Raw genomic sequence first — 24,269 nt, 5'->3', positions numbered from 1 at the left:
ATGAAGTTTGGTGAGACTTTCGACATGGTTCTCTCTGATGTGAGAGTAAGTATTCATGTTATTTCTACATAAATTGACAATATTCCCAAATAAAAACGTTTATTCTATACTAATATTTTATGCTTTTTAATGTAAGGGAAAGAAGATCCATGCCTCAGTTAAGAGAGAGCATTTGAACAGGTTCGAGAGGCTCATTGTTCCAGGAGAGTGGAGGGCTATTGAAAACTTTGGATTGACCTATGCAACAGGTCAATTCAAAGCAACTGATCATCGTTACAAAATGGGATTCATGGCTCAAACCCGTGTTGTGAGAATCGATCCATTGTCAGATTCTTATTTTCTGTCCTTGACTGCTTTCAATGATGTTTTAAATGGTGGTCTCAACCAAAACTACCTGATTGGTATGTTTTTTGCTTCTTATTTCGTTTCCATTTAAATAAGAAACTTTATAGCCATTACGTTTTTTTGAATCTGTGATTCGTTTTTGTATTAGATGTGGTTGGTCAGATAGTGAATGTTGGTGAAATGGAGACTATTGATGTCCACAATCAACCAACAAAGAAGATTGATTTCGAACTGAGGGATCAAAAGTAAGTTTACTTGGATATGAGTAATAGAATACAAAATATTAAGTTTGAATTTTTTCTAATAATTCTATTATTAATTTAGGGATGAAAGGTTACCATGTACTCTCTGGGGTTCATTTGCTGAACAAGTTTTCACTGCCTGTGAAGCTGCTAATGGTGAAATGATCATATGTTTGGTCAGATTTGCCAAGCTCAAGACTTACAAAGGTTATATAGGAAGTTATATAGAATGTATATGTTGGCTAAATTGACTATATCGTGAAAGTTTATATATATATATATATATATATATATATATATATATATTTGTTTACGGATTTAATGAAATGGATCCTTTTGTTTTGTTTTGTAGATGTTAGGAGTATCTCCAATGCTTTCAATACATCTCAGATCTTGATCAATCCTGATCTCCCTGAGATTCTGGAATTTAAAGACGCTTTACCAAAAGATTGTCTTGCTCTTACTCTCATTGAGTCTAAACCAAAGTCGAAAATTGATGAGTTTCCTACTGGGGATTTCTATCTTCAGTTTGCTAAAAAGACCATCAAAGAAGTCTCTGAGATGTTTGATGTAATATCCTGTTTCTTTATCTATTGACGTTGGTTTAGACTTATCATAGTTTTTAATCGTGCTTATAATTGTCTAATCTCAGGTTGGTAGGGTCAAGGTTCTCTGTACAATTTATGACATTGACAGGGATTGGTCTTGGTACTATATTGTCTGCAAGAAGTGCAATAAGAAAGTGACTAAGGTAGTCATGACTTCCTTGAAAGCACAGTTATGGTGTGAAACTTGCCGAGCACCAATCACCAATGTGCTTGCAAGGTATGTCTCATAATCTTGATTTAATGAAAAATAGAAAGATTTTTGTCTGTGGCTTATTGGATTAAATATTGTGACCTATACAGGTACAAGCTACATGTTAAAGTGATGGATTCAAGTGGTGAGATGAAGCTGATGCTTTTTGATGCAATGTCTTCTGAGATTGTTGGTTGTCCAGCAAATAACCTCCTTGATGGATCTTTCGATGAGATTGAGGACCCAGACATCCTTCCAGATTCAATCAAGAATCTTATCGGTAAAACTTATCAGTATCTGGTCTGTGTTGAGAATGAGAATGTGTGGAATGAACTCGATACTTATAAGGTATCTAGAATTCTTGCTTATGATGGTCTTGGGGAAGAAGAGATACCAGATGCATGATTCAATTGATCAGGTATGGATTATTTTAAATTGTTTGTTTCTTCATAAAGCCACTAATTGGTAAGAAAACTCACTAATATCACTCTACTTATAGACTCAGTGTAGCCTCATGCTAACCTACTCTGAAGAGCCTTCTGAGGCTACAACTCCATCTTCAAAGAGGAGTAGTGACACTTCCATTTCACCTGCTGATAATTTTTCAACAACTAAGAAGCTGTGCCTTGACTCAATCAAGATTGTGAAGATAAAACAGGAGATGGTTGAAAAGAATAATGAAGCTAAAGTCGTTGGTGAGAAGCTCAATTTCTGAATGGGAAGCAGAAGAGGGAGTACGCAGATGAAGTTAATGGAGTTAATGTGAAGCCGATGGAGTAAACATAAAAGTAGTATTCATGTTGCATTTGCTTCTGCTTTGTTGTTTTAGTTTTAATAAGTGGTTTTTCTTTACTGTTTCCACATTTGTTTCTGTTTTTTAAATGATAATTGGTTTTCCATTTGGTTTTTAATCTTCTTAGTTCCTCAAAATCATTGAATACTAAACTCTTATCACCTTTCATTATCTAAACAAATGAAGATGTGTCGTTCTGTTCTAAAACAACAATCTCTCTCAGAAGAGGAATCAATTGTCTCTGTTGCAATTTTAGTAATTGGCAGCATGACCCTTTGAGTTAACAAAGTTTGATGTTATTGGCAAAGTTTATAGAAAATGCGTTATAAATCTAAATTTGCATACGGTATAGAGTTGTTGTTAATAGCTCTAGATTCTCTACAGCAACTAATAAAGATTGGATGAAGATGAGGAACTAACCTTTATAATCGTTCCTCAGTCGTCAGATTGCAATCTTGATTAGATTGTAGACTAAGCATTAACCTGAAATTAAAAAAACAACAACATCATTATTAGATGCAGAGAATATAATAGATACTTAACAATAATATTCTGATTTGGCAATCAATATAACAATAATATATAATTGCAATCATATTAATTAGATATCTTAACAAAAGATTATATAATCTTCAAGTCATCGCTAAGTTTTATTTTAAACTCTATTAGTTAGAAAATTATAGTTCTATCGTTATACAAACAATAGCTTAATGAAGTTAAGAAGTGCCTTGGTTGATAAAGGTGAAAACCACACCACTCCATTTGCTAAGAGGAAGTGTTCATCGAGCAAAAACAGTTTCTATAGTCACCACAAAGCTAAATCATCTGGAAATGGGTTTGTTATTCCACTGAAATCAATATTTGCTCGGTTAATTACGGACATAACAAAATCCAAGCCTATGGTTTTAGAAGAGTCTCTTTGTCCTACATGAAAAATTCCAGCACAATCTTATACATGTATATCATTATATTCTACAGTATGCTAATTGATTTATCCATGTAGTTAAGACTTCACTACTTTGTTATATGTACAAAATGGCTTATATGTTTTTTTTCCAAATGTTCAGTTGATGAGAACACCTATCTAACACCTGTTTGTGTTAGACAATCATTGTCTTCGCAAGAACAATACTCTTTATGCCCGCGGTCCATATCAAACATAACAAAATCTACTTCTGTGGTTTTAGAAGGGTCTCTTTCTCCTTTAGCTAAAAATCTATCAGTGACTGATATAGGTAAATCATTCTCTCTCGAAGAGGCTAAAATATAGTTCTATATAATATTGACTTTCGATATTTTCATCAATGTTGTTTGTGGCTTCTCTTAATTTTTTCAGGCTCAATTGATGAGAACTCATATCTAACACCTGTTTGTGTTAGACAATCATTGTCTTCTCAAGAACCATATTCTTTATGCTCTGTGCCAATTACGCCATCTAATGTCTCTCAATGCCAGGAATATATAAATTCTTCTGGTATGTTGATCGACATACTATTTTTACAATGTTTTATTGGTTAAAACATAACTTATGCTCAAAACGATCCTTATAAATGTATGTAGAACCTCTTGAATGTTTAACAACTGATGGATCAATATTATCTGATATACCAATTAAACAGTCAACTTCAATACTTGGCAGCAACGATTTTCTAACTTCAATCAGATCAGAAACAATCAAATGTGAGCATTATTTGTCTACACCCAATTTTTGTATATGAGTTTTGTTTAGATACTATTGTTTTTCATTCTAACATAATTACTTATATTCTGTTTTCAGCATACAGTGCAACAGAAAATCATCCAAATATAAAGACTGTCAGAATAAGCCAATCTTATTCTGAACTTGGTTCACAAACCTTCTTATCCGACATAAGAAGAGAATCTACTAAACGTGAGTTTCTGTTTGCTATAGTTTCTGACTTTGAGCTTTTATTCATCTTAATTCTAATATGTAATTACACTCTAAATCTATGTTCTTTTTTTGTTAGATTCCATTAATCAGGTTTCTAAACTTGATACACTGAAATTGAATTCAAATACTAATAGAACTAAGAAAAGGGTTCTAGGAGACATATCAAACCAACCTGATAGAAGACGACGAGGTGAGCCACTTAAAAGCAGAATTCAGTATTCTACACAAAACAAAGAAAATGTCACACCAAACCGTGAGTATACAATTATCCACCATCACGAAAATAATAATGATTGTATTCTATCAATATTCATATGATTGCAGACCTAAGTTATTCATTTTCCTGAACGTTCAACAGTCAAAAATTCACAACAGCCGGATAAACAAAGAAAAACTAAAAAGACTAAAGATTTGGATGACTGTCGTGTAAATCTGTTTGAGTCAATCCCTTTAGATGGTAATAATCGTGATTTATAGATTTGTTCTTTGAAATATGAATTCGATTTTGACTAATAACATATTGTTGTCAAACAGAAGAAGATATTTCTGATCTCGAACAGGAATATGATGTTAGTAGTCAAGAAGATTTGGCTTCTGATAGCAGTTCTGGATATGAAACTGAAACCTCTGTTGAAACACATGAAACAATGCATCCACAGAATCAAAGGGCACCGTGTATTAAAGGTAGAAAAGATATAAGTCCTAAGCGAAGTAGATATACTAGAGGAGCACCTATCCACAGGAAAAGGAAAACAGGTTTGTATGATCGTTTAATTATTTTTAGTTTTAGAACGAACATATGAATAACATTTTTAAAATCGAATTTGATTTGTTTTTTTTTTTTTGCAGATCCTCTCATTGACATTCCTTATTTAGATCACGGTGATCCAAAATGGAAATGTCAATACTGTGGTGCTATGAGTTGGTATGATGAGCGAGTCAACAAAAGAAGGAAAAGCAAGAAACCAAAATTCTCTCTATGTTGTCTTCAGGGATCAGTTAAATTGCCATTTCTTACAGAATCACCTGAGCTTATAAGAGAATTGTTAAGTTGTGATGATGCACTAAGAAGGCATTTCCGTGAGAATATCCGAGCATACAACATGCTATTCAGTATGACTTCCCTTGGTGGTAAAGTTGATAGATCTAATCCACAGGGAAAAGGTCCTAACCAGTTTCAGCTACATGGAGCCAATTATCATTTGATTGGTAGTATGTTACCTGGTGAAGGAGATTATGCTAAATTCTCACAGCTTTATATTGTTGATACTGGGAATGAAGTGGAAAACAGATCTACTGTGATGAGGTACTTTTTATATTTTCTATTCTTACATTTTATTGTTCGTTGTGTATTGAAGTTTATGGTATTTTCACTAATATGATTTCTTAACAATTCTGTGTTTAGCAAGGGAAAGAATCCGAAGAAAGCAACATTCAAAAATCAAGTGAGAAAGGATCTCATTGAAAAGCTCATCAGAATGTTGGATGCTTGCAATCCATACATTGAAAATTTCAGGCTAGCAAAATATAAGTTGGATAGTAATAATGGGGAACCATTTTATATGCAAATTGTTAGTGATAGGGTAGGAAAAGATGGCAGAACCTATTGTAACCCTAGAACGTCTGAAGTTGCAGCTTTAATTCCTGGAGACTTTCGTCCTAAAATGCATACACGTGATATTATCGTTCAAGATAAGAAAACAGGACAACTATCAAGAATAAGCAAAGTTCATCCTTCTTATGTCCCAATGCAATATCCTCTTATTTTTAATTATGGTGAAGATGATTTTAGACCAGGAATACAGAAGGGATATACAGGTAGAACAGGAAAACAAGCAAACAAGTGTATAAGTATGAGGCAATGGTATGCTTTTAGAATACAAGAGAGAACTGATGAAGCTTAGACCCTACTACGTTCGAAGCGTTTGTTCCAACAATTCTTGGTAGATGGATACACAACAATAGAAAGCAATAGGCTGGCCTATATTAAGTTTAACCAGTCTAATCTCAGATGTAAGAATTATGATACCGTTAAGGCTGCGAGAGAAGCTGGAAACACAAACATGAGTGAACAAGGGAAATCAATCCGAATTCCACAATCTTTTACTGGTGGACCTCGCCATATGTTGAACTCTTACTATGATGCTATGGCTATATGTAAAATGTATGGTTTCCCAAACCTGTTTATTACATTTACATGTAACCCCAAGTTGCCAGAGATAACTAGTTACTGTAAAGAGCGTAAACTTAATGCTGAAGATAGACCAGATGTTGTGTGTTGGATATTCAAGATGAAACTTGACTCTCTTATGAAAGATTTAACAGAAGACCATCTTCTAGGCAAAACTGTAATGGTAATTAATTCTATCATCTTCTTCATAAGTTTAGATTCTGTTTATTTGATTCCCTGTTACTAGAATGAAGAGAGTTTAAAATCGTTTTTAATATGCAGCTATGTACACAGTGGAGTTTCAGAAGAGAGGACTACCACATGCTCATATACTCTTATTCATGGATAAAAGTTGCAAATTCCCAACATCTGATGATATTGACAACATCCTATCTGCTGAGATTCCAGATAAAGCTAAGGACCCTAAGTTATATGAAGTTGTGAATGATTGTATGATACATGGTCCATGTGGTGCTGCCAACAAAGAGTCACCATGTATTGTTGATGGTAAGTGTTCCAAGTTTTTTCCTAAGAAACTGGTTGAGCAAACAACAGTTGGTAAAGACGGGTATCCAATATATAGAAGGCGAGAATCTGAACATTTTGTTGAAAAAGGGGGTATTAAGTGTGACAACACTTATGTTGTTCCTTATAATCGTATGTTATCATTGCGTTATAGGGCTCACATAAACGTTGAGTGGTGTAAGCAATCCGGTTCTATCAAATACTTATTTAAGTACATTAATAAAGGACAAGATCGTGTAGCTATAGTTGTTGAACCTAAGGACAAGACTTCTAATATGTAGACTGGCTCAGAAACTCGCAGCAAAGAAAAAAGTAAAGACACTACAAGAATATTGAGTATTTATAGCACTATAATATAGCAGTTAACCATGTTCTGCTATAATTTATAACCCAGCTAAACTTTTATAGCGTTTGGTAATTTCAAAACGCTATAATCTCGTACTCGGGAAATAAAAAATGACGCGGGTCATGTTTTTGGATTTAGGGTTATTGTTCTATAGCATTACCATTAATTAAACGCTACCTAATGTAATAGCGCGGATTAATTTTTGTTGCCTGCCGAAACAAAAAAATTAGCCTTAAAAAATTCTAAGTGAAAAAACACTATTCGACTCTTTCTCTTCCTCTCGGTTCGTGTTCTTCCCTATTCGTGTTCTGCTCTAATCGATTCTTCTTCTCTCTGTCTCTCTTTGTGTTCGTGTTCTTGCTCAACACAGCTACAGAGTTTTGTTCAATCTCTCTCGACGACTCTCGCTACTCCTCAGCTTCTCAGTCACATATCTGTTTCTTATTTGAGAAGGTTATGTGCCTTTTCTAATCGATTTAGGGATTGCATGTCCAATTTTTCTTGTTTGAGTTTCTATTTGGGGTTTAAATCAGTTTTAGGGTTTTGTTTTCAGGTTCTCAGAAGCTTTTGGTAGCCGTCATAGACGACGATAAAGAAATCAAAGATTACTTCGATTGCAGGTATGATATACTTTTTTACTTGGAATATATCTATCTATATTTGTTTTCGTCTACAATTTTACTAATATTTTTCTTACTAAATAGATATGTGTCAGCTTCTGAAGCAGTTTGGAGGATATTCAAATTTCCCATTCAGTATAGAACTACACCTGTAATGAAGCTTTCATATCATCTACCAGGAAAACAACCACTATGTTTTGAAGACACTCAGAATATAGATGAACTTTCAGAAAAAAAAGCAAACGAAGATTTTATGTTTATTGGTTTTCTGAAACTGAATCAAGAGTGTGAGTTTGCTAGACAGTTCATTTACACAGAGATTCCTCCATATTTCACATGGGATGGACAGAATAAGCAGTGGAAGCTTAGGGAAAGAGGTTTCTATATAGGAAGAATGAACTACGCCTCCATAAAGATGGAACCAGAATATTACATGAAGATACTTCTTGGGATAGTATGTGGTCCAAAGAGTGATGAAGATATCAGAACATACAAAGATGTTGTGTATGAGACATACAAGGAAATATTGATATATTGATACTATAGTCGAAGGAAATTTTTGCATGTTTGGCACGTGGACAGACATACAAAGATGTTTTTGCATGTTTTGCACGTGATATTCTCACAGACGATCAAGCATATATTGATACTATAGTCGAAGGAAATTTTTTTTTTTGGGGATCATCTTCAGAATTTATTTTCTATGTTGCTTCTGGATAAATGTCTTGCTAGACCAGAGTATGTGTGGGAAAATGTTGTGGAATTTTAATCGAAGACATTGAAACAAAGAAAAGAAAGCAGTCCGACAATCCAGGTTCGTTGAGATACATTTATTTTGTATAGTTCGTTGCTTTATTTTTCTGTTATAATTAAATTATCTTCTTCTCTATTTTCAAGGTTAGTACTAAGTGATGCTGAGAAAATAAATTATGCTCTTTTAGAGATAGAAGATATGTTGTTGTGTAATGGAAGTACTCTAGAAGACTTTAAACACATGCCTAAACCTACTAAAGAAGGTACCGATCATTCAAACCGTTTCATTACAGAAGAGAAAAATTATAACGTGGAAAAACTGAAAGAAGATCATGATGACTGGTTTAATAAGATGACTTCTGAGCAAAAAGAGATTTATGATGAGATCATGAAAGCTGTTTTAGAAAACAGTGGTGGAATTTTTTTTGTTTACGGTTTTGGAGGAACCGGTAAAACTTTCATGTGGAAAACTCTATCTGCTGCAGTTAGAATGAAAGGTTTAATTTCTGTTAATGTCGCTTCTAGCGGAATTGCTTTTTTGTTGTTACAAGGTGGGAGAACTGCTCATTCTAGGTTTGGTATACCTATTAATCCTGATGATTTCACAACCTGTCATATAGTACCTAATTCAGACCTTGCTAATATGCTAAAGGAAGCATCTCTCATCATATGGGATGAAGCTCCTATGATGAGTCGTTACTGTTTTGTATCATTGGATAGAAGTCTAAATGATGTTATTGGAAATGTTGATGGAAAGCCATTTGGTGGGAAGGTTGTTGTTTTCGGAGGGGATTTCAGACAAGTACTTCATGTGATACATGGTGCTGGTAGGGCAGAGATCGTTTTAGCTGCTTTAAATTCATCTTATCTTTGGGAACATTGCAATGTCCTCACTTTGACAAAGAATATGAGTCTTATGTCTAATGATTTGGATAAAGATAAGGGAGAGAAAATATAAGAATTCTCTAACTGGCTCCTTGCCGTTGGTGATGGAAGAGTTTCAGAGCCAAAATGATGGTGAAGTTCTCATCGATATTCCTGAAGAGTTACTTATTAAAGATGCCAATGATCCTATTGAAGCTATTACCAAAGCATTTTGGATACCTCGATTTGTCGCAGCCTAATAATGATCCTAAATTTTTCCAAGAGAGAGCTATATTGTCATCATGCTCGAGAAACTTAATGGTAAGCTAAGTTTAAAATTGCCGTGGACTAAGACTATTTTGTTGTAAGAATTCTAACAATTGTTTTCAAACACGTGAATCAATTACTTATTTAAGTGCGGATAGTATTGATCCTCAAGATCCAGCGTCATTGAACAATCCCGTCTTCACACCTTATTTCCTCAATAGTATAAAGCTTTCTGGTTTGTCAAATCACAATCTCACTCTGAAGATTGGTACACCGGTTATGTTACTAAAGAATATTGATCCAAAAGGTGGGCTATGTAATGGTACTAGATTGCAGGTAACGCAGATGGGTAATCATATACTAGAAGCTAGAGTTATTACTGGAGATAGAGTCAGAGACAAAGTGATAATCATAAAAGCACAGATATCACCTTCAGATACAAAATTGCCTTTCCGGATGAGGAGAAGGCAGTTTCCAATAGCTGTGGCTTTTGCTATGAGAATAAAGAAAAGCCAAGGACAATCACTCAAAGAAGTTGAAATTTATCTTCCTAGGCCAGTATTTTCTCATGGCCAGCTATATGTTGCCTTATCAAGAGTCACTTCCAAAAAAGGATTGAAAGTGCTCATTGTGGATAAAGAAGGAAACACGCAGAGTCAAACAATGAATGTTGTTTTCAAAGAGATCTTTCAGAACCTAAGGGGTTAGGAATTCGTTTCATTGCTTTGGTTATTCATATGATGTTTTGTATTGTTGTTTCAAACAACAATGTTTTTATTTCTAGACAATCGTAAAACAGATTTCATTTCTAGACAGCATAAATCATCTATTTCCATTAACGCTAAAAACAAGAAAGCTTTATTCAATTATACCTTCAGTCAACCAAATCTACCAACGAAAAACATGGTGTATAAACTTGATTGAAAGCTGATGTGTAACTAACCTTATATATATGAGTATTGATTTGGTTGTCGACGATTTGTACACTTAAACGCCACTGAGATGTATGAACACCTATGAACAACAAATCTCAGGTACCTATGATATAATATATAAACCAATTCATCATGTCAATTGCCTTATACCATTCCTATATGGAATCATTAAAAAGAGTTGCAAATAAGACATGACTTTATAAGATTGTTTGTATTAATGACAGCTGCTAAATTAAAAATATGTGAATCAATTCATTGGTTTAGCTCTCTCCTATAAGGGTAGAAACAAATAAGAAACATGCATGTTCCCGAGTCAATTGAAATGTGTTTGTTCGCATTTAAAGGTGCCGTATCACAGCTTATTTCTGCACATAAATCGTGAAAAACAATTAACTAGCAATGTTATAAGACAATTAACTGGCTAAAGTCTATCTCTTTCTTAGCTACTCTAAACGAGATAAAGCAGTACAAAGAGGAAACCAAACTACGAGCTTTGCAACATATAAATTTCGAAATTAGTGCTAAGGGTAATAACCAACTCAATCAAACTAAAATCTAAGAAGTCATGTGTATTGTCAATCTTGATGAACGGATTGGAAAACTCATAAACTATTACAATACCAAAACCATAACCAAATATATATTTTCCAGAAGATTGAAAAATACCTGAACTTTGATACTATAAGAGAAATTTCGGATGGTTTTGTAGTAATCAGCAAAATACGAGTAACCTCAGCACTAATTTTAATCAAAAAATGAATAAAGTCAAGCTCTTTCATATATTCACATAACTATTTGGTTAGACTAATGAGACAAAACCAAACTAGGAGCTTTGCAAGTATAAATTTCTTAGTTTTAGTAAAGGGTATTCACCGATTCAATCAAACTAATATCTAGAATACCGTCAAGATTTTTGTCAATTGAAGTAACTGATTGGAAAACACATAAACCATTGCCATACCAAAACCATAACCTAAGAAATTTGTGAAGAAGATTCAAAATTACCTGAACTTTGATAATGTTAGAGAAAGTGTCGATTGTTTTGTAGTAATCAGCAATCAATTCAACCAGAGATGTCTGTATTCTCTCAAATGCTCTGATTCTATCGGCTTCAACATTGTCATGCACCCATTGTAGCTCAAGAGATTTTTGTAAAAAAATCATTGGAAGTTGAACAGAGATTTGTAATGTGGGCAATCGCTGGTGACTTACATTTTTGGAAGACACGAATGCTGGTATACGCCAAACCAATTGCAAAAATCGGTGGTGGAAGATCAATCTGACGATAATGGATTGAATGATTTAGCTAAAGTGAGCATTGCTCTTCCGTCGTCAGCTACGGATGTGGTGAAGAAGGTGGTGTTTGTGAGGAGGAAGAGAAGGAGGAGAGGCGTTGGAGCCTCCATTGATTAGAGAACACGACAGTCACGTAGAGAGGAGGAGGATGAAGAAGGAAAGAGGAGGAGGAGGAAGAAGGAGATTAGTGGTGAAAAAGAATCTGTTCTCATCTCTTTTTTTGGTTTATTCGTTTGTGTGTAAAATCAAAATCCCGAAAGAACAAAAAAAAATTATACCTGTTTTATTAACATGTTCTTTAAAGACAACTCCTGATAAATATTATTGTCTTTGTTATGGCAAAAATAAAAAATATATCATACTACATAAAATAAAAAATATATCATACTACATATGGTTTTTACAACTCTTATAATCAACGGAATAATTACACCATCTACCATCTATATATACATTTTTGCAGCCATTTTAGCAAATAAATCCTGGACTTGGACTTATTTACGATCTAATGCCATTAACATTAAAAAAAATTTGTAAAATAATTAATTTTACTTTAAATTCTTTATTTAAATTGTCAATCACATTATCAATCAAATTTAATCCCAACAAACTTCAAATCAATTCCTTAAAATTAGCATAAACATATTTGTTAACAATATTTTAAAACAAAGTTTTTTGTTAAATAAATATTATTCTTACTAAACGTTTTTTGTTTAAATAAATAAATTTTGTATTTGAACTTATTTACAATATCATGTCACTGACATTAATTATTTATTAATGAAAATATTTAATTAAAGATTTAAATCTTCTAAATCCTTTCTTTTAGAGTTATTATGTCATTACCTTATAAGCAAACATATTAATTTTTTAAATATTATTATTTATATATTTAAAATTTATAAAACATTATTAATATTTAAACTTATAAAAAATTTAATATATCACAATTTGTAACATCATTATATAATATGTAGAGTTTAAAAAAATCTTAATTTTTTCCGTCATATTTTATGATTCAAAATTTTAAAAATGAATATATATTAACCAATTGGCAAAAAATGTGTGGGTTCAACGTCCCGCATCGACAAAAATATATAGACAATGATTTATAAACATATCATAAATAAGATCAACATTAATATAAATAAATGGTTTTTTTACGGGACGGGTTTGGCGGGACGGGTTTGGCAGGACGTTACTTAATAACAATTGTAAACTATAAAATAAAAATATATTATAGATAGATACAATTTGAAAAAAAAAATTATACTAACTTTGAAAAGATAAATTGTTTCTGCGGTACACCACGGGTTAAAATCTAGTTATATTATATTTTTGTAACTATTTTACTTATATCAAATACACATTAAGTAATTTATACACAATTTTAAACACAATAAAACATATTCTTCTAATCTCTAAATAGTCTCCATACTAATAAAAATTTCCAATAATTATTTATACAAGTCTTTACAAAATAAATATATGTTAATATTTTGTGATATAACATACAATAGTTTACTTGATTAAAAACTATATAAACTCTATCCCGCGGGAAACCGCGGGTTAAATCCTAGTAAGTATATTATGATTGTTAATTCTAGGGTTTTCTCCGTAATGTACCATCTCATGTTATTATCCACCCAAATCCGTCCCACCATATAACCCCGTCTTGAGAAATTCAACATAATTTTGTCATTTTCTTATAAATTTCAAATATTTATAAAATTTGAAACTTAAAAAGAAATTAATATCGACTCAAACTTCATCATTAAATTTTGATTGTTATATCTAGGATTTCTCCTGTAGTCTACCGTTCTGTATTAATATCTTTTATATATATTTATAATGTTTAAATTTCTTGTAAAATTCAATTTCTAATTTTTTGAAACTTTTAAGAGTTTCAATTCTTTAAAATAAAGAACCCAAGTAAACCGGATAACGGTTTTAATTTTGGACGCCTGATAAATCAAGCTTCTGGCTCATTCATAATCGAAATCATTTTGGTCTTTTTTATAGTATGGCTCTGAACCATTGTCCAATTTTTGTAAGCAATGTGGGACATTGTACAATCGTAATATACCATCCCATATTATTATCCACCCAAATCCGTCCCACCATATAATCTTGTCCCGTGAAATTAAACATAATTTTTTCATTTTCTTATAAATTTAAAATATGTTTAAAATTTGAAACTTGAAAAAAATATATAATATCGACCCAAACTTCATAAATTGAAGTTTGATTGTTGTATTAGGATTTCTCCCGTACTATATCGTCCTGTATTAATATCTTTTATATATATTTATAATATTTAAATTTCTTGTAAAATTCAATTTATAATTTTTAAACTTCATAAGCTTTAAAATTATAAAAAGTTTTGAAAATTATAATATATAACTTTTGATAAAGTTAAAATATTTCTAATTTTTTTAAACTTTTTAAAATTTCAATTCTTTCAAATAAAGAACCCGAGTAAACCGGATAATCATTTTAATTTTGGACGCCTGATAAATCAAGCTTCCTGCTCATTCGTAATCGGAATCATTTTGGTTCTTTTTATAGGATGGCTCTGAACCATTGCCCAATTTTTCTAAGCGATGTGGGACATTGTGCACATTATTTATTCATCGATTAAATAATATATGTCCATTTTTAAAAATTTAAATTACATCATATACATAAAAAAGTATAATATTTTATAATGTATATATATTTTATATAAATTCAAAATAAATAAAGTATAAGATTAAATAAAAGTAAAAGAAGAATCATATATTTATGTTTCAATTAGGTTGAGATGTTTTAGGAAATTAGATAAGGTAAATAACAAATATGGTTAGTTTACAGATATTATATTTATATTAACTATGGTAACGAAATAATAAATTTCGTTTTTCATTATTTTTTATTAGAAAATGGTAACTTTTTTAAGAATTAACTAGATTCTGATCCGCGCATACGTAAGGGATTTCATATTTAAGAAATGTATTGGAATACATTTTTAGTGAAAGATATTATAGTGTATAAATTATAATGTGCATAGAAAAGTGTGTAATGTTATTTATGATACAACAACTAATTTTGTTAATTAATTTATATTATTTCTATTTTATTTGTATTTTGCATAGTAAATCGAATGTTAAATTTGTTTCGATTTGCGGAATAATATAGAGATATTTAGAAAATTTGTGTATTTTTGTTAGTTTGATGTATATACAAATTTATAAACATTTGTGTATTTTTTCCGCCAAAAAATAATTTCCCGCCAAAATTTTTTCTCGTAAATATTTTTTTTCCAGCCAAAAAATGCTTTTAAAAATCCTTGTAAATTTTTTAAAAACTCTTTTAAAAAAACTTGTAAAGTTTTTTAAAAGCTTTGGTAGTTGCTAAAAACTCTTGTAAATCATTTTAAAACTTCTTAAAATCTTTCTAAAGTCTTTAAAAACATAGGTAAATACTTTAAAACCCCTTTTTAAACCTTTGTAAATCATTTTAAGACTTTTTATAATAGTTTTACAAGATTTACAATCGTTTTTTGAGCATAAGTAAGTGGCATTGAATGATTTATAAGGGATTTTAAAAGCTTATAAAAGGGTAAAACATGATTTACAATCGTTTTAAAGCATAAGTAAGTGGCATAAAATGATTTACAAAGGATTTAAAAAGGGTTAGCATGGTTTACAATCGTTTTTTAGCATAAGTAAGTGGCATTGAATGATTTACAAGGGATTTTAAAAGCTTATAAAAGGGTAAAACATGATTTACAATCGTTTTTAAAGCATAAGTAAGTGGCATAGAATGATTTACAAGGATTCTTAAAAAGGGTTAGCATGGTTTACAATGTTTTTTTAAGTATAAGTAAGTGGTATTAGAATGATTTACAAAGGATTTTAAAAGCTTATAAAAGGGTAAAACATGATTTACAATCGTTTTTAAAGCATAAGTAAGTGACATAGAATGATTTACAAGGGATTTTAAAAGTGTTTGTATGGTTTACAATCGTTTTAAAGCATAAGTAAGTGGTATTGAATGATTTACAAGGGATTTTAAAAGCATAAGTAAGTGTCAAATAATGATTTACAAGGGATTTAAAAAAAGGTTTGAATGGTTTACAATCGTTTTTAAAATATAAGTAAGTTGTAAAGAATGATTTACAAGGATGTTAAAAGCTTATAAAAGGGTAAAACATGATTTACAAGAGTTTTTAAAGAGTTTTAAAAGGATTTACAAAGATTTTAAACCTTTGTAAATCGTTTTAAAACTCTTATAAAGTCTTCAGAAGCATTTTTTAACTCTTAGAAAAAAAATTGTAAGTATTTAAAACATTTACAACTCTTTTTGAACAATTTTGTAAAGATTTACAAGAGTTTTTAAAGGGTTTTCTTATAATTTCTTTTAAAATCTTTTAAAAACTCTTGTACATCTTTTAAAACCCTTTAAAATTCTTGGTAAATCTTTTAAAACACTTTTAAACCCTTTAAAAATCTTTAAAAAACTCTTGTAAGTCTTTTAAAGCCCTCTCAAATCCCTTGTAAATCTTTTAAAACCCTTTTAAATTCTCTTGTAAATCTTTTAAACCCTTTTAAAATCTCTTGTAAATCTTTTAAAATATTTTAAAACCCTTTTAAAATTCCTTGTAAATCTAGTTCCCGCCAAAAAGAAAATTTACGGGAAAAGTGTTTTCTAAATTTTTTTTTGGCGGGAAATATTTTGGCGGGAAAAATGTTTTTGAAAAAAAAATTTGGCTGGAAATTTTTTTTTCGAAAATTTTGGCGGGAAATTTTATTTTGGAATAATTTAGGCAAAAAATATTAATATTTCATTTTGTTAACCTAAATCAATTTACAAATAGGGGTAAAATGGTCATTAAAAATTTAAATAGGGTATAAATAAAAATGGTAAATAGAAAATGGTAGAATTGAAAAGGGGTAGTGTGAAAAAGGCATTAGAAAGAATTTTTGTTAATAGTATAGATATGATTCTGACCCGCACATACATGCGAGGTTTCATATTTTAAAAAATGTATTGGAATACATTTTTAGTGAAAGATACTGTAGTGTATAAATTATAATGTGCATAGAAAAGTGTATAGTGTTATTTATGATACTATAACTATTTTTTTATTAATTTATATTATTTATATTTCATTTGTGTTTTGCATAGTAAATCGAATGTTAGATTTGTTTCGATTTGCGAAATAATATAGAGATATTTAGAAAATTTGTGTATTTTTGTTAGTTTGATGTATATACAAATTTATTGTTTTTGTTTGCAATTTGATCAATTAGATGATATAATGTAAACTTTACTCTGCGGTACACCGTTGTTCAATTTTGTTGTAACTAAAAATTCGAATTTTAAGTTATAGTTGTTTTGTAAAATATTGTTTCTTTTGTTTAGTGTTTAAGATTGTATAATTGTTTTAAAATTGTTAATTCTAAGATTACACTCGTAGATTATCATCCCGTATGAGTATCAACCCAAACTCGTTCCACCAGATAACTTCATTCCGTAAAATTAAATATTATTTTTATTATTTTAAAATATTCTTATTGTAATATATTAAAAAATCAAGGGATTGACTAATCTGAATTACATATTTTAAATTTAGGATGACAAAAATATTTTTTTAAAAAGCTAAAGTTAGATCTCAACGATGTTGGTATGTTTTTCAATTAAACTTATCCTTATGCATTATCGCAAATCTGGTAGTCATTATTGTTCGAATACAATTAATGATCTGTCAAGAAAATCATATTACTGATTGTTCTCATTTTGAATATTTGCATTAAAAATTTTAAACATCGGCATTTAAACTTTCTTTTACTGTTTAAAAAAAAAAGAAATAATCGAATCTAGAAGAATGAATATTTCAAAAGCTTGTAAATATTATAATACGTTTAAAAATATATTTTCTTTTATATAATTCAAATTTAGCTTAGTGATATATTTTTCAAATAATGAAAATTACCTGTTTTTAAAAAAATACTTTAAACGTTTATATCATTTAAATTCTAATTAAAATGTTAAATATATACTGAAACCATTTTCTAGATAATTACAAATCTAAAATTCAAAAATTCTCTTTTGAATATGCTAAATCATAGATTAAATTTTATGTGTACTAATCAGAAACAATTAACATAGTTTTGTTAAGGAATTGTATAAAATTTAAACTAAATGAGAATTTGTTATTAAATTAGATTGAAGTTTCCGAATTATCTAATAACATATTACCAAAAGAAATAAGTTTACGTATATATAATTCAAATTAAAATAGCCTGATATGTTATGGAAACGTTTTTAAATGATTTCCGCAATTATTCTGTAGATATTAATTTATTGATTTAATTCGGTTTTTAAAAAAAGCAAAAATCAAGATATTTATTTAGTTGGAGTAGTTGTTAATTTACTAAATTACCCATGCAAAAAAATCATTTAGTTAGTTTTAAACTACCCTTACAATGTTGTAGTTCACATAATGCTTCCCAATTAATAATATAGATGTTATCCAAGATCCAAACAGAGTTAAACCGGGTTATATCCATCCATTTAAATTAATTGTTAAATGATGGCTCAAATCTCAAACATTATCTTCAAAAAAGTGCTGCAAAAATATATATATAGAGAAAATAGAAAGAAATTTTGAATTATTTGTTTTAGTGTGATTATTCTGAATATGATTCTAATGATGAAATTTGTTATTCTGTTAAGACTGGTATCAGCATGCGACTCTGATTTAGCTAGCTCTATTGAGCAATCTATGGTGGCTAGCATTGCCAATAGATGTATTTAGCATTATGTTAGTCTGTTAGTGGTATTAAGGTTGGTTAATGTTGTGGACCGTAGTTCCTTATCACCTTGATAGGGGTCAACATCCCAATCGAGTATATTATGTAAATATTCTGTTAGTATATGGTTTGGATCAACCAATAAATATTGATTCTTCCCACCTAAAATATTCCGAAATAATTTTCCTGCCAAAAATTTTAGAAAAAATATTTCCCTCCAAAGTTTTTTTTCGAAAATACATTTTTCCGCCAAAAAAAATATTTTGGAGGGAAATAGATTTATAAGGTGTTTTAAAAGATTTTTAAAAGGTTTACAAGGATTTACAAGGATTTTAAAACCCTTTAAAAACTCTTGTAAATCATATATATGAAAGTTGGCCAACTTTCTCCATATGATTGACACATCATCACTTTATCATTTGCCAAGTGTTTATTAAATAATTAATGTAAGCTCTTCAACTTCTAATTTATAGGTTAATGACATATTTATTATTTAATTTTACATATTTAATTGTACTATTACTAAATTTATTTTAATATTACATGATTTTTCAAGAAAACCCTTTTGATAGTTTTCTCATACTCGAAATGTTTTTTTTGTAATTCAAACTCAAAGTATGAGTGTATAATAGTCGTGGATTACTTAATGATTTGAGTAAGTTATTCTCTTAAATTAATATTTATATAATAAATCACTGAGGGTGAAGAATACGCAAGGAGCTCCATCATCAAATTCTTAGGTTTCTAAAATCCAACACTACCCTCAGTTAAATTGGTTTAAGACAAACGTTGTTGATGAATTATGTGTATGATGCTAAAAGTATTTGCTTATTGCTAAAAAAAATATTTTAATACTGAAAGTAATTGCTTATTGCATGAGTGAATGATTAGATAAATAAAAATTATATTTAAATTAAACATTACAAAAAAATCCGAAAAAATCGCGACTTAGCGCGGGTGATCACCTAGTCTTTATAAAACCTTTTGTAAGGGTTAACAAGAGATTTTAAAATGGTTCAAAAATTAAAAAAGGGTTTACAAGGGTATTTAAAATATTTTAAAATGGTTTACAAGGGTTTGAAAGGATTTACAAGGGTTTTAAAACTGTTTAAAAACTCTTGTAAATCTTTTTAAAACCTTTTGTAAGGCTTCACAAGAATTTTAAAATGGTTCAAAAAGAGTTACAAATGTTTTAAAATATTTACAAACTTTTTTAAGAGTAAAAAAATGATTTAAAGACTTTGTAAGAGTTTTATAAATATTTTAAAAGGATCTACAAAGGTTTTAAAAATCCTTGTTAATTCTTTTAAAACTCTTTAAAAACTATTGTAAATCTTTTAAAACCATTGTAAAAGGTGTTAAAATGATGTACAAAGGTTTTTGAAGGGGATCTATATTATTTACACATATATTTAAGGACTTTATAAAGATTTTAAAAGGTTTTAAAATGATTTATAAGGGTTTTTAACAACTTTACATAGCTTTTAAAAAAATTTACAAGGTTTTTCTACGAGTTTTGAAAGGGTTCTTAAAAAAGTTACACGAATTTTAAATGCATTTTTGGCTGGAAAAAAAACTTTTTGTCGAGGAAAAAAATAGGGTTGACTGAATTTTCAATCCTATCCTAGATACAATCTCAACATTCCATCCCAAACTTTGTGCCTCTGAAAAAACCACCAAAAAACTTTAATCTCAATAAAACTACATATGCTTTCGGATTTGTTCTTAAAACTACGCCTCTAATTGAACTGATCAGTAAACCAATAATATCTGATCCGGTTTGACTTACCTAGAATGTTGACCAAAATTAATCGATTTTACAATCATATACTAGTTACAATCTCAACATTTTGTCTCTAAAAAAACAACAAAAAAAACAAGAGAGTCAAAATCTGGCGAGAAATTTTATTTTCTAATTAGATGTTCTCATTAGATGGGGGTAATTTGGTCATTTTGTTCAAGAGAAGGGGTATTTTTAAAAATGGATAACAGAAAAGTGTATTGTTGCAAAATGGTAGTAAATAATAGTACTTTTGCAAATCCCCTTAGATTTTTTACATTTAAATTATTTTGCTTTCGAGATTTGGAGTTTTAATGAGTTTTTAAACGTTATACATTATGAAATGTTAATATTTTTATTATATTATTTTTAGTAATACTCTCAAAATTTTATTGAATTTTGGGGTGTTACAAATTTATAGTGACCATTATATGTCGCATGATCAAGGATATCTAATATTTTTTTGCTTATATGGGTTTTTTTAATACTCCAATGTTAGGTTAGGTACTAGTTCTAATTTGTTCCAAGTTTATTTTCTTGGGGAATTAGTTGGAATGTTGTGTATTTATTAATAGGTTTTTGGTTCACACGACCTATTGCAGTGAATGCTTGTCGAAAAGCTTTGGTAACTAATCGTGTAGGAGATTTTGGTTTATTATTAGAAATTTTAGGTCTTTATTGGATAATGGGCAGTTTTGAATCTCAGGATTTGTTTGAAATATTCAATAATTTAATTTTAAATAATAGAGTAAATCTCTTATTCTTTACTTTGTCTACGAGTAAATCTCTTATTCTTTACTTTGTCTGCATTTCTCTTATTTGTAGGTCCTATTCCTAAATCCGCACAATTTCCTCTTCTTGTATGGTTACCTGATGCCATGGAGGGTCCTAATCCCATTTCGTCTCTTATACATGCTGCTAATAACAGCGGGTATTTTTGTTGTAGCTCATCTTCTCCCTCTTTTTATTGTTATCCGTTCTATAATGTATATAATATCTTTGATATGTATAATAACAGTACTCTTAGGAGCCACTTTAGCTCTTGTTCAAAAAGACATAAGCGGGTTTAGCCTATTCACAATGTCTCAACTCGGTTATATGATGTTAGCTCTAGGTATGGGGTCTTATCGATCTGCTTTATTTCAATTGATTACTCATGCTTATTCGAAAGCTTTGTTGTGTTTAAGATTTGGATCCATTATTCATTCAATGGAAGCTATAGTTGGATATTCTCCCGATAAAAGTCAGAATATGATTCTTATGGGTGGTTTGACAAAACATGTCCCGATTACAAAAACGGCCATTTTAATAGGAACACTCTCTCTTTGTGGACTTAATACAAGAACTTTCTATTATCCGCATGAATCAGACAATACTGTTCTATTTCCTATGCTTATTTTGGTTTTATTTACCTTTTTATTGGAACCATAGGAATTCCTTTAAATCAAAAAGGAATAGACTTTGATATATTATCAAAATATTTCACGCCGTCAATAAACCTTTTGCATAAAAATTCACAAAATTTTGTAGATTGGTATGAACTTTTGAGAAATGCAACTTTTTCGGTCAATATATATAGCCTTTTTGGAATATTTATAGCATACTGTTTATATAAGCCTTTTTATTCATCTTTATTAAATTTAACCTTACTAAGTTCATTTCCAAAATGAAATCCTAAACAAATTCATTGGGAAAAACTATTAAATTTTGTATATAATTGGTCATATAATCGTGGTTACATAGATTCTTTTTTTAAAAACATCTTTAATTGAAAGTATAAGAAGATTAGCAAAACAAACGACTTTTTTTGATAAAAGAATCATTGATGGAATTACAAATGGAGTAGGTATTAAAAAATATTTTGTAGGAGAAGTAACAAAATATATAGGTGGAAGTCGCATTTCTTCTTATATGTTCTTATAGTTGTCCTATGTATTGATTTTTTTAATGATCCTTTTTTGTTTTTTTGAAAAAATCTAAATTCGAATTTTCTTTATTTCCATATTGGTTTTCAGAAACAGTTTTATAGTTATAGTATGTTCGAACGTGTAATTCATCATCTTTATTAATTTTGTCTTTTCCATTCACTAGGATTTCTTTCATTTTATCGATTTTGTCCAGATCTTCCCCTTCTTTCAAAAAAATAGAAGGAAAAGGGGTTTCTTCAATGGATACCTCTTGCTCCTGTTTAGTCACACCCCTTTCTGAGGTTCCTTTAAGTTTCTTAGTAAAAATGGGTGATGGTATTCTGCCTAACTAGTAGACACAGATAATAAGTAAGAGAATACTAAAGATTCGAGCCATAGAATTTCTCAATTCTGACACAAAGAACTTATACTTATTAGATCTAATAACTACATTAGACCTAATAGAATTATTTTGTTGTATCGAGACTAATACCAATCCAAACCCTTTGCAGGAATAAAATGTGACCAATTAACCAACCAACGAAACTACTTGTTACAAATAACATCTTGTTGTTGTATCGAAACATATAAATGTTGACTAATCTAGCTAACATTAAACTTATTTTTGCCGTCTTAGATTTATTATTTATTGCAAATTATGAAAACTGTTACATAGACGATTGTACTACGGGCAATTCCTTCCTCCCTTATTAGATCCACGACAGACGACACCTTCTTCTCTTTCTCCATGCTCTTGATGGACACCTTCAATGATCTTATCTGTGTAGAATCCTGGTGAACCGCTATAATTGTACATCGTTGGAGATTTCCTGCACACTTGTCTCCATTAATCTGCAAATTTGCTAATAAACCGCAGTATCTAAGACTCGAACCCAGACTTCTTGGTGTAAAAGCCTTAATGAACCCTTAGTCAACCAATGGGCAAGGGGGCTTCCACAACTAACAATGAACTTGGTAAAATGAAATGGTTGAATAATTGAAATATGCGATTATTCAGGAATACACATTGAATGCGAAGATTACACATTTTATTTCTGGTAGTAGATCCATAATAAAAAAAATGTTTGTGATTGTTCCATAATAAATGAAACAAAAGATACGGTAGAGCTAGAACAGTTATTGTATAAGGTCTACACAATGCTAAATGCATAGGCGCATAATAGATTGATATGAACATCATGAGCTGTCCCGTAATAAAACATGTTCTTGCTGATACTTTCTTCTCGGTTCCTTCTTCTCCTTCGTCCATAACCCGAGCTCGGAGAAGGAAGAGATAAGAAGGCCCTATGTAGAATGTGGTCATAAATCCACAATAGAGTCCGACCACAACGACCAAATTTATTATCTTCATGCATAAGGATACTAGATTACCTACTATAAAAGATTGAAATTCCATCACAAACCTCTCTTTTTTCTTTTCTATTTCAATTTCTAGATTATTATATGATGATTTTGCAACTTTTCATATATATAAATATAAAGAGATAGACTAGAAATTACATCTCTTATGTCAATGACACCAAAATGATATTAAATGAATGGAATTGGGATATGTATGGAATAGAATGAAATAGAGCCGCTTTGAGGTTCCCTATTAAATTAGGCATCGAACGGAGCAACGAGGGTTTTGAAGGAAACTTTGAGTTCATATTGGTCATGGGTTGAGAACGGGAATTGAACTCTATGCGATCTAATCTCCCATTGTTCCTCAGTAGTTCATATTAGTCATGAGTTGTGACTATGATATATTAGTTTTAAACTAAAAACTTATTAGGTTTTATGAATTATAATCTAAAACTAATTTTTTGGTATTTTTATATTAAAAATGGGTGAATTAATTACTCAGATATCATAGAAAAGTATGTTTATTACTAGAATATCATAGAGTTTTAAAAAAT

At 30.1% G+C, this 24,269-nt stretch overlaps 1 protein-coding gene, 1 non-coding gene and 3 pseudogenes across 5 annotated transcripts; 3 read left to right on the top strand and 2 right to left on the bottom strand.

The window, feature by feature from the left end:
* AT2G07630 lies at nt 1-2,100 on the top strand (annotated as a pseudogene; the record flags this gene model as incomplete). Its single annotated transcript has 9 exons — nt 1-45; nt 137-401; nt 494-590; nt 670-794; nt 940-1,157; nt 1,240-1,412; nt 1,496-1,706; nt 1,771-1,803; nt 1,891-2,100.
* Nucleotides 2,101-3,834: 1,734 nt separating this feature from the next.
* Nucleotides 3,835-10,344, top strand: AT2G07620 (annotated as a pseudogene; the record flags this gene model as incomplete). Its single annotated transcript has 1 exon — nt 3,835-10,344.
* Nucleotides 10,345-10,589: 245 nt separating this feature from the next.
* AT2G05135 lies at nt 10,590-12,041 on the bottom strand. The gene is made up of 2 exons (NR_143719.1): nt 11,576-12,041; nt 10,590-10,673 (listed from the first exon to the last, which is right to left on the bottom strand). It is a non-coding gene; the product is annotated as an uncharacterized misc_RNA (transcript).
* Nucleotides 12,042-20,793: 8,752 nt separating this feature from the next.
* Nucleotides 20,794-22,414, top strand: AT2G07600 (annotated as a pseudogene). Its single transcript has one exon.
* AT2G07565 (Ycf1 domain protein) lies at nt 22,388-23,742 on the bottom strand (the record flags this gene model as incomplete). Its single annotated transcript, NM_001335312.1, has 4 exons — nt 23,375-23,742; nt 22,854-22,896; nt 22,732-22,797; nt 22,388-22,695 (listed from the first exon to the last, which is right to left on the bottom strand). Exons 1-4 carry the CDS (start codon nt 23,720-23,722, stop codon nt 22,388-22,390), a joined length of 765 nt encoding a protein of 254 aa, NP_001324502.1. The 5' UTR covers nt 23,723-23,742.
* Between the last annotated feature and the right edge of the window lie 527 nt (nt 23,743-24,269).

The sequence above is a fragment of the Arabidopsis thaliana genome, chromosome 2 (assembly GCF_000001735.4).
Source record: "Arabidopsis thaliana chromosome 2, partial sequence".
NCBI classification, from domain to species: domain Eukaryota; kingdom Viridiplantae; phylum Streptophyta; class Magnoliopsida; order Brassicales; family Brassicaceae; genus Arabidopsis; species Arabidopsis thaliana.
The sequence above is the reverse complement of the archived record's forward strand: the minus strand, read 5'-3'. Positions and strand labels throughout refer to the sequence as shown.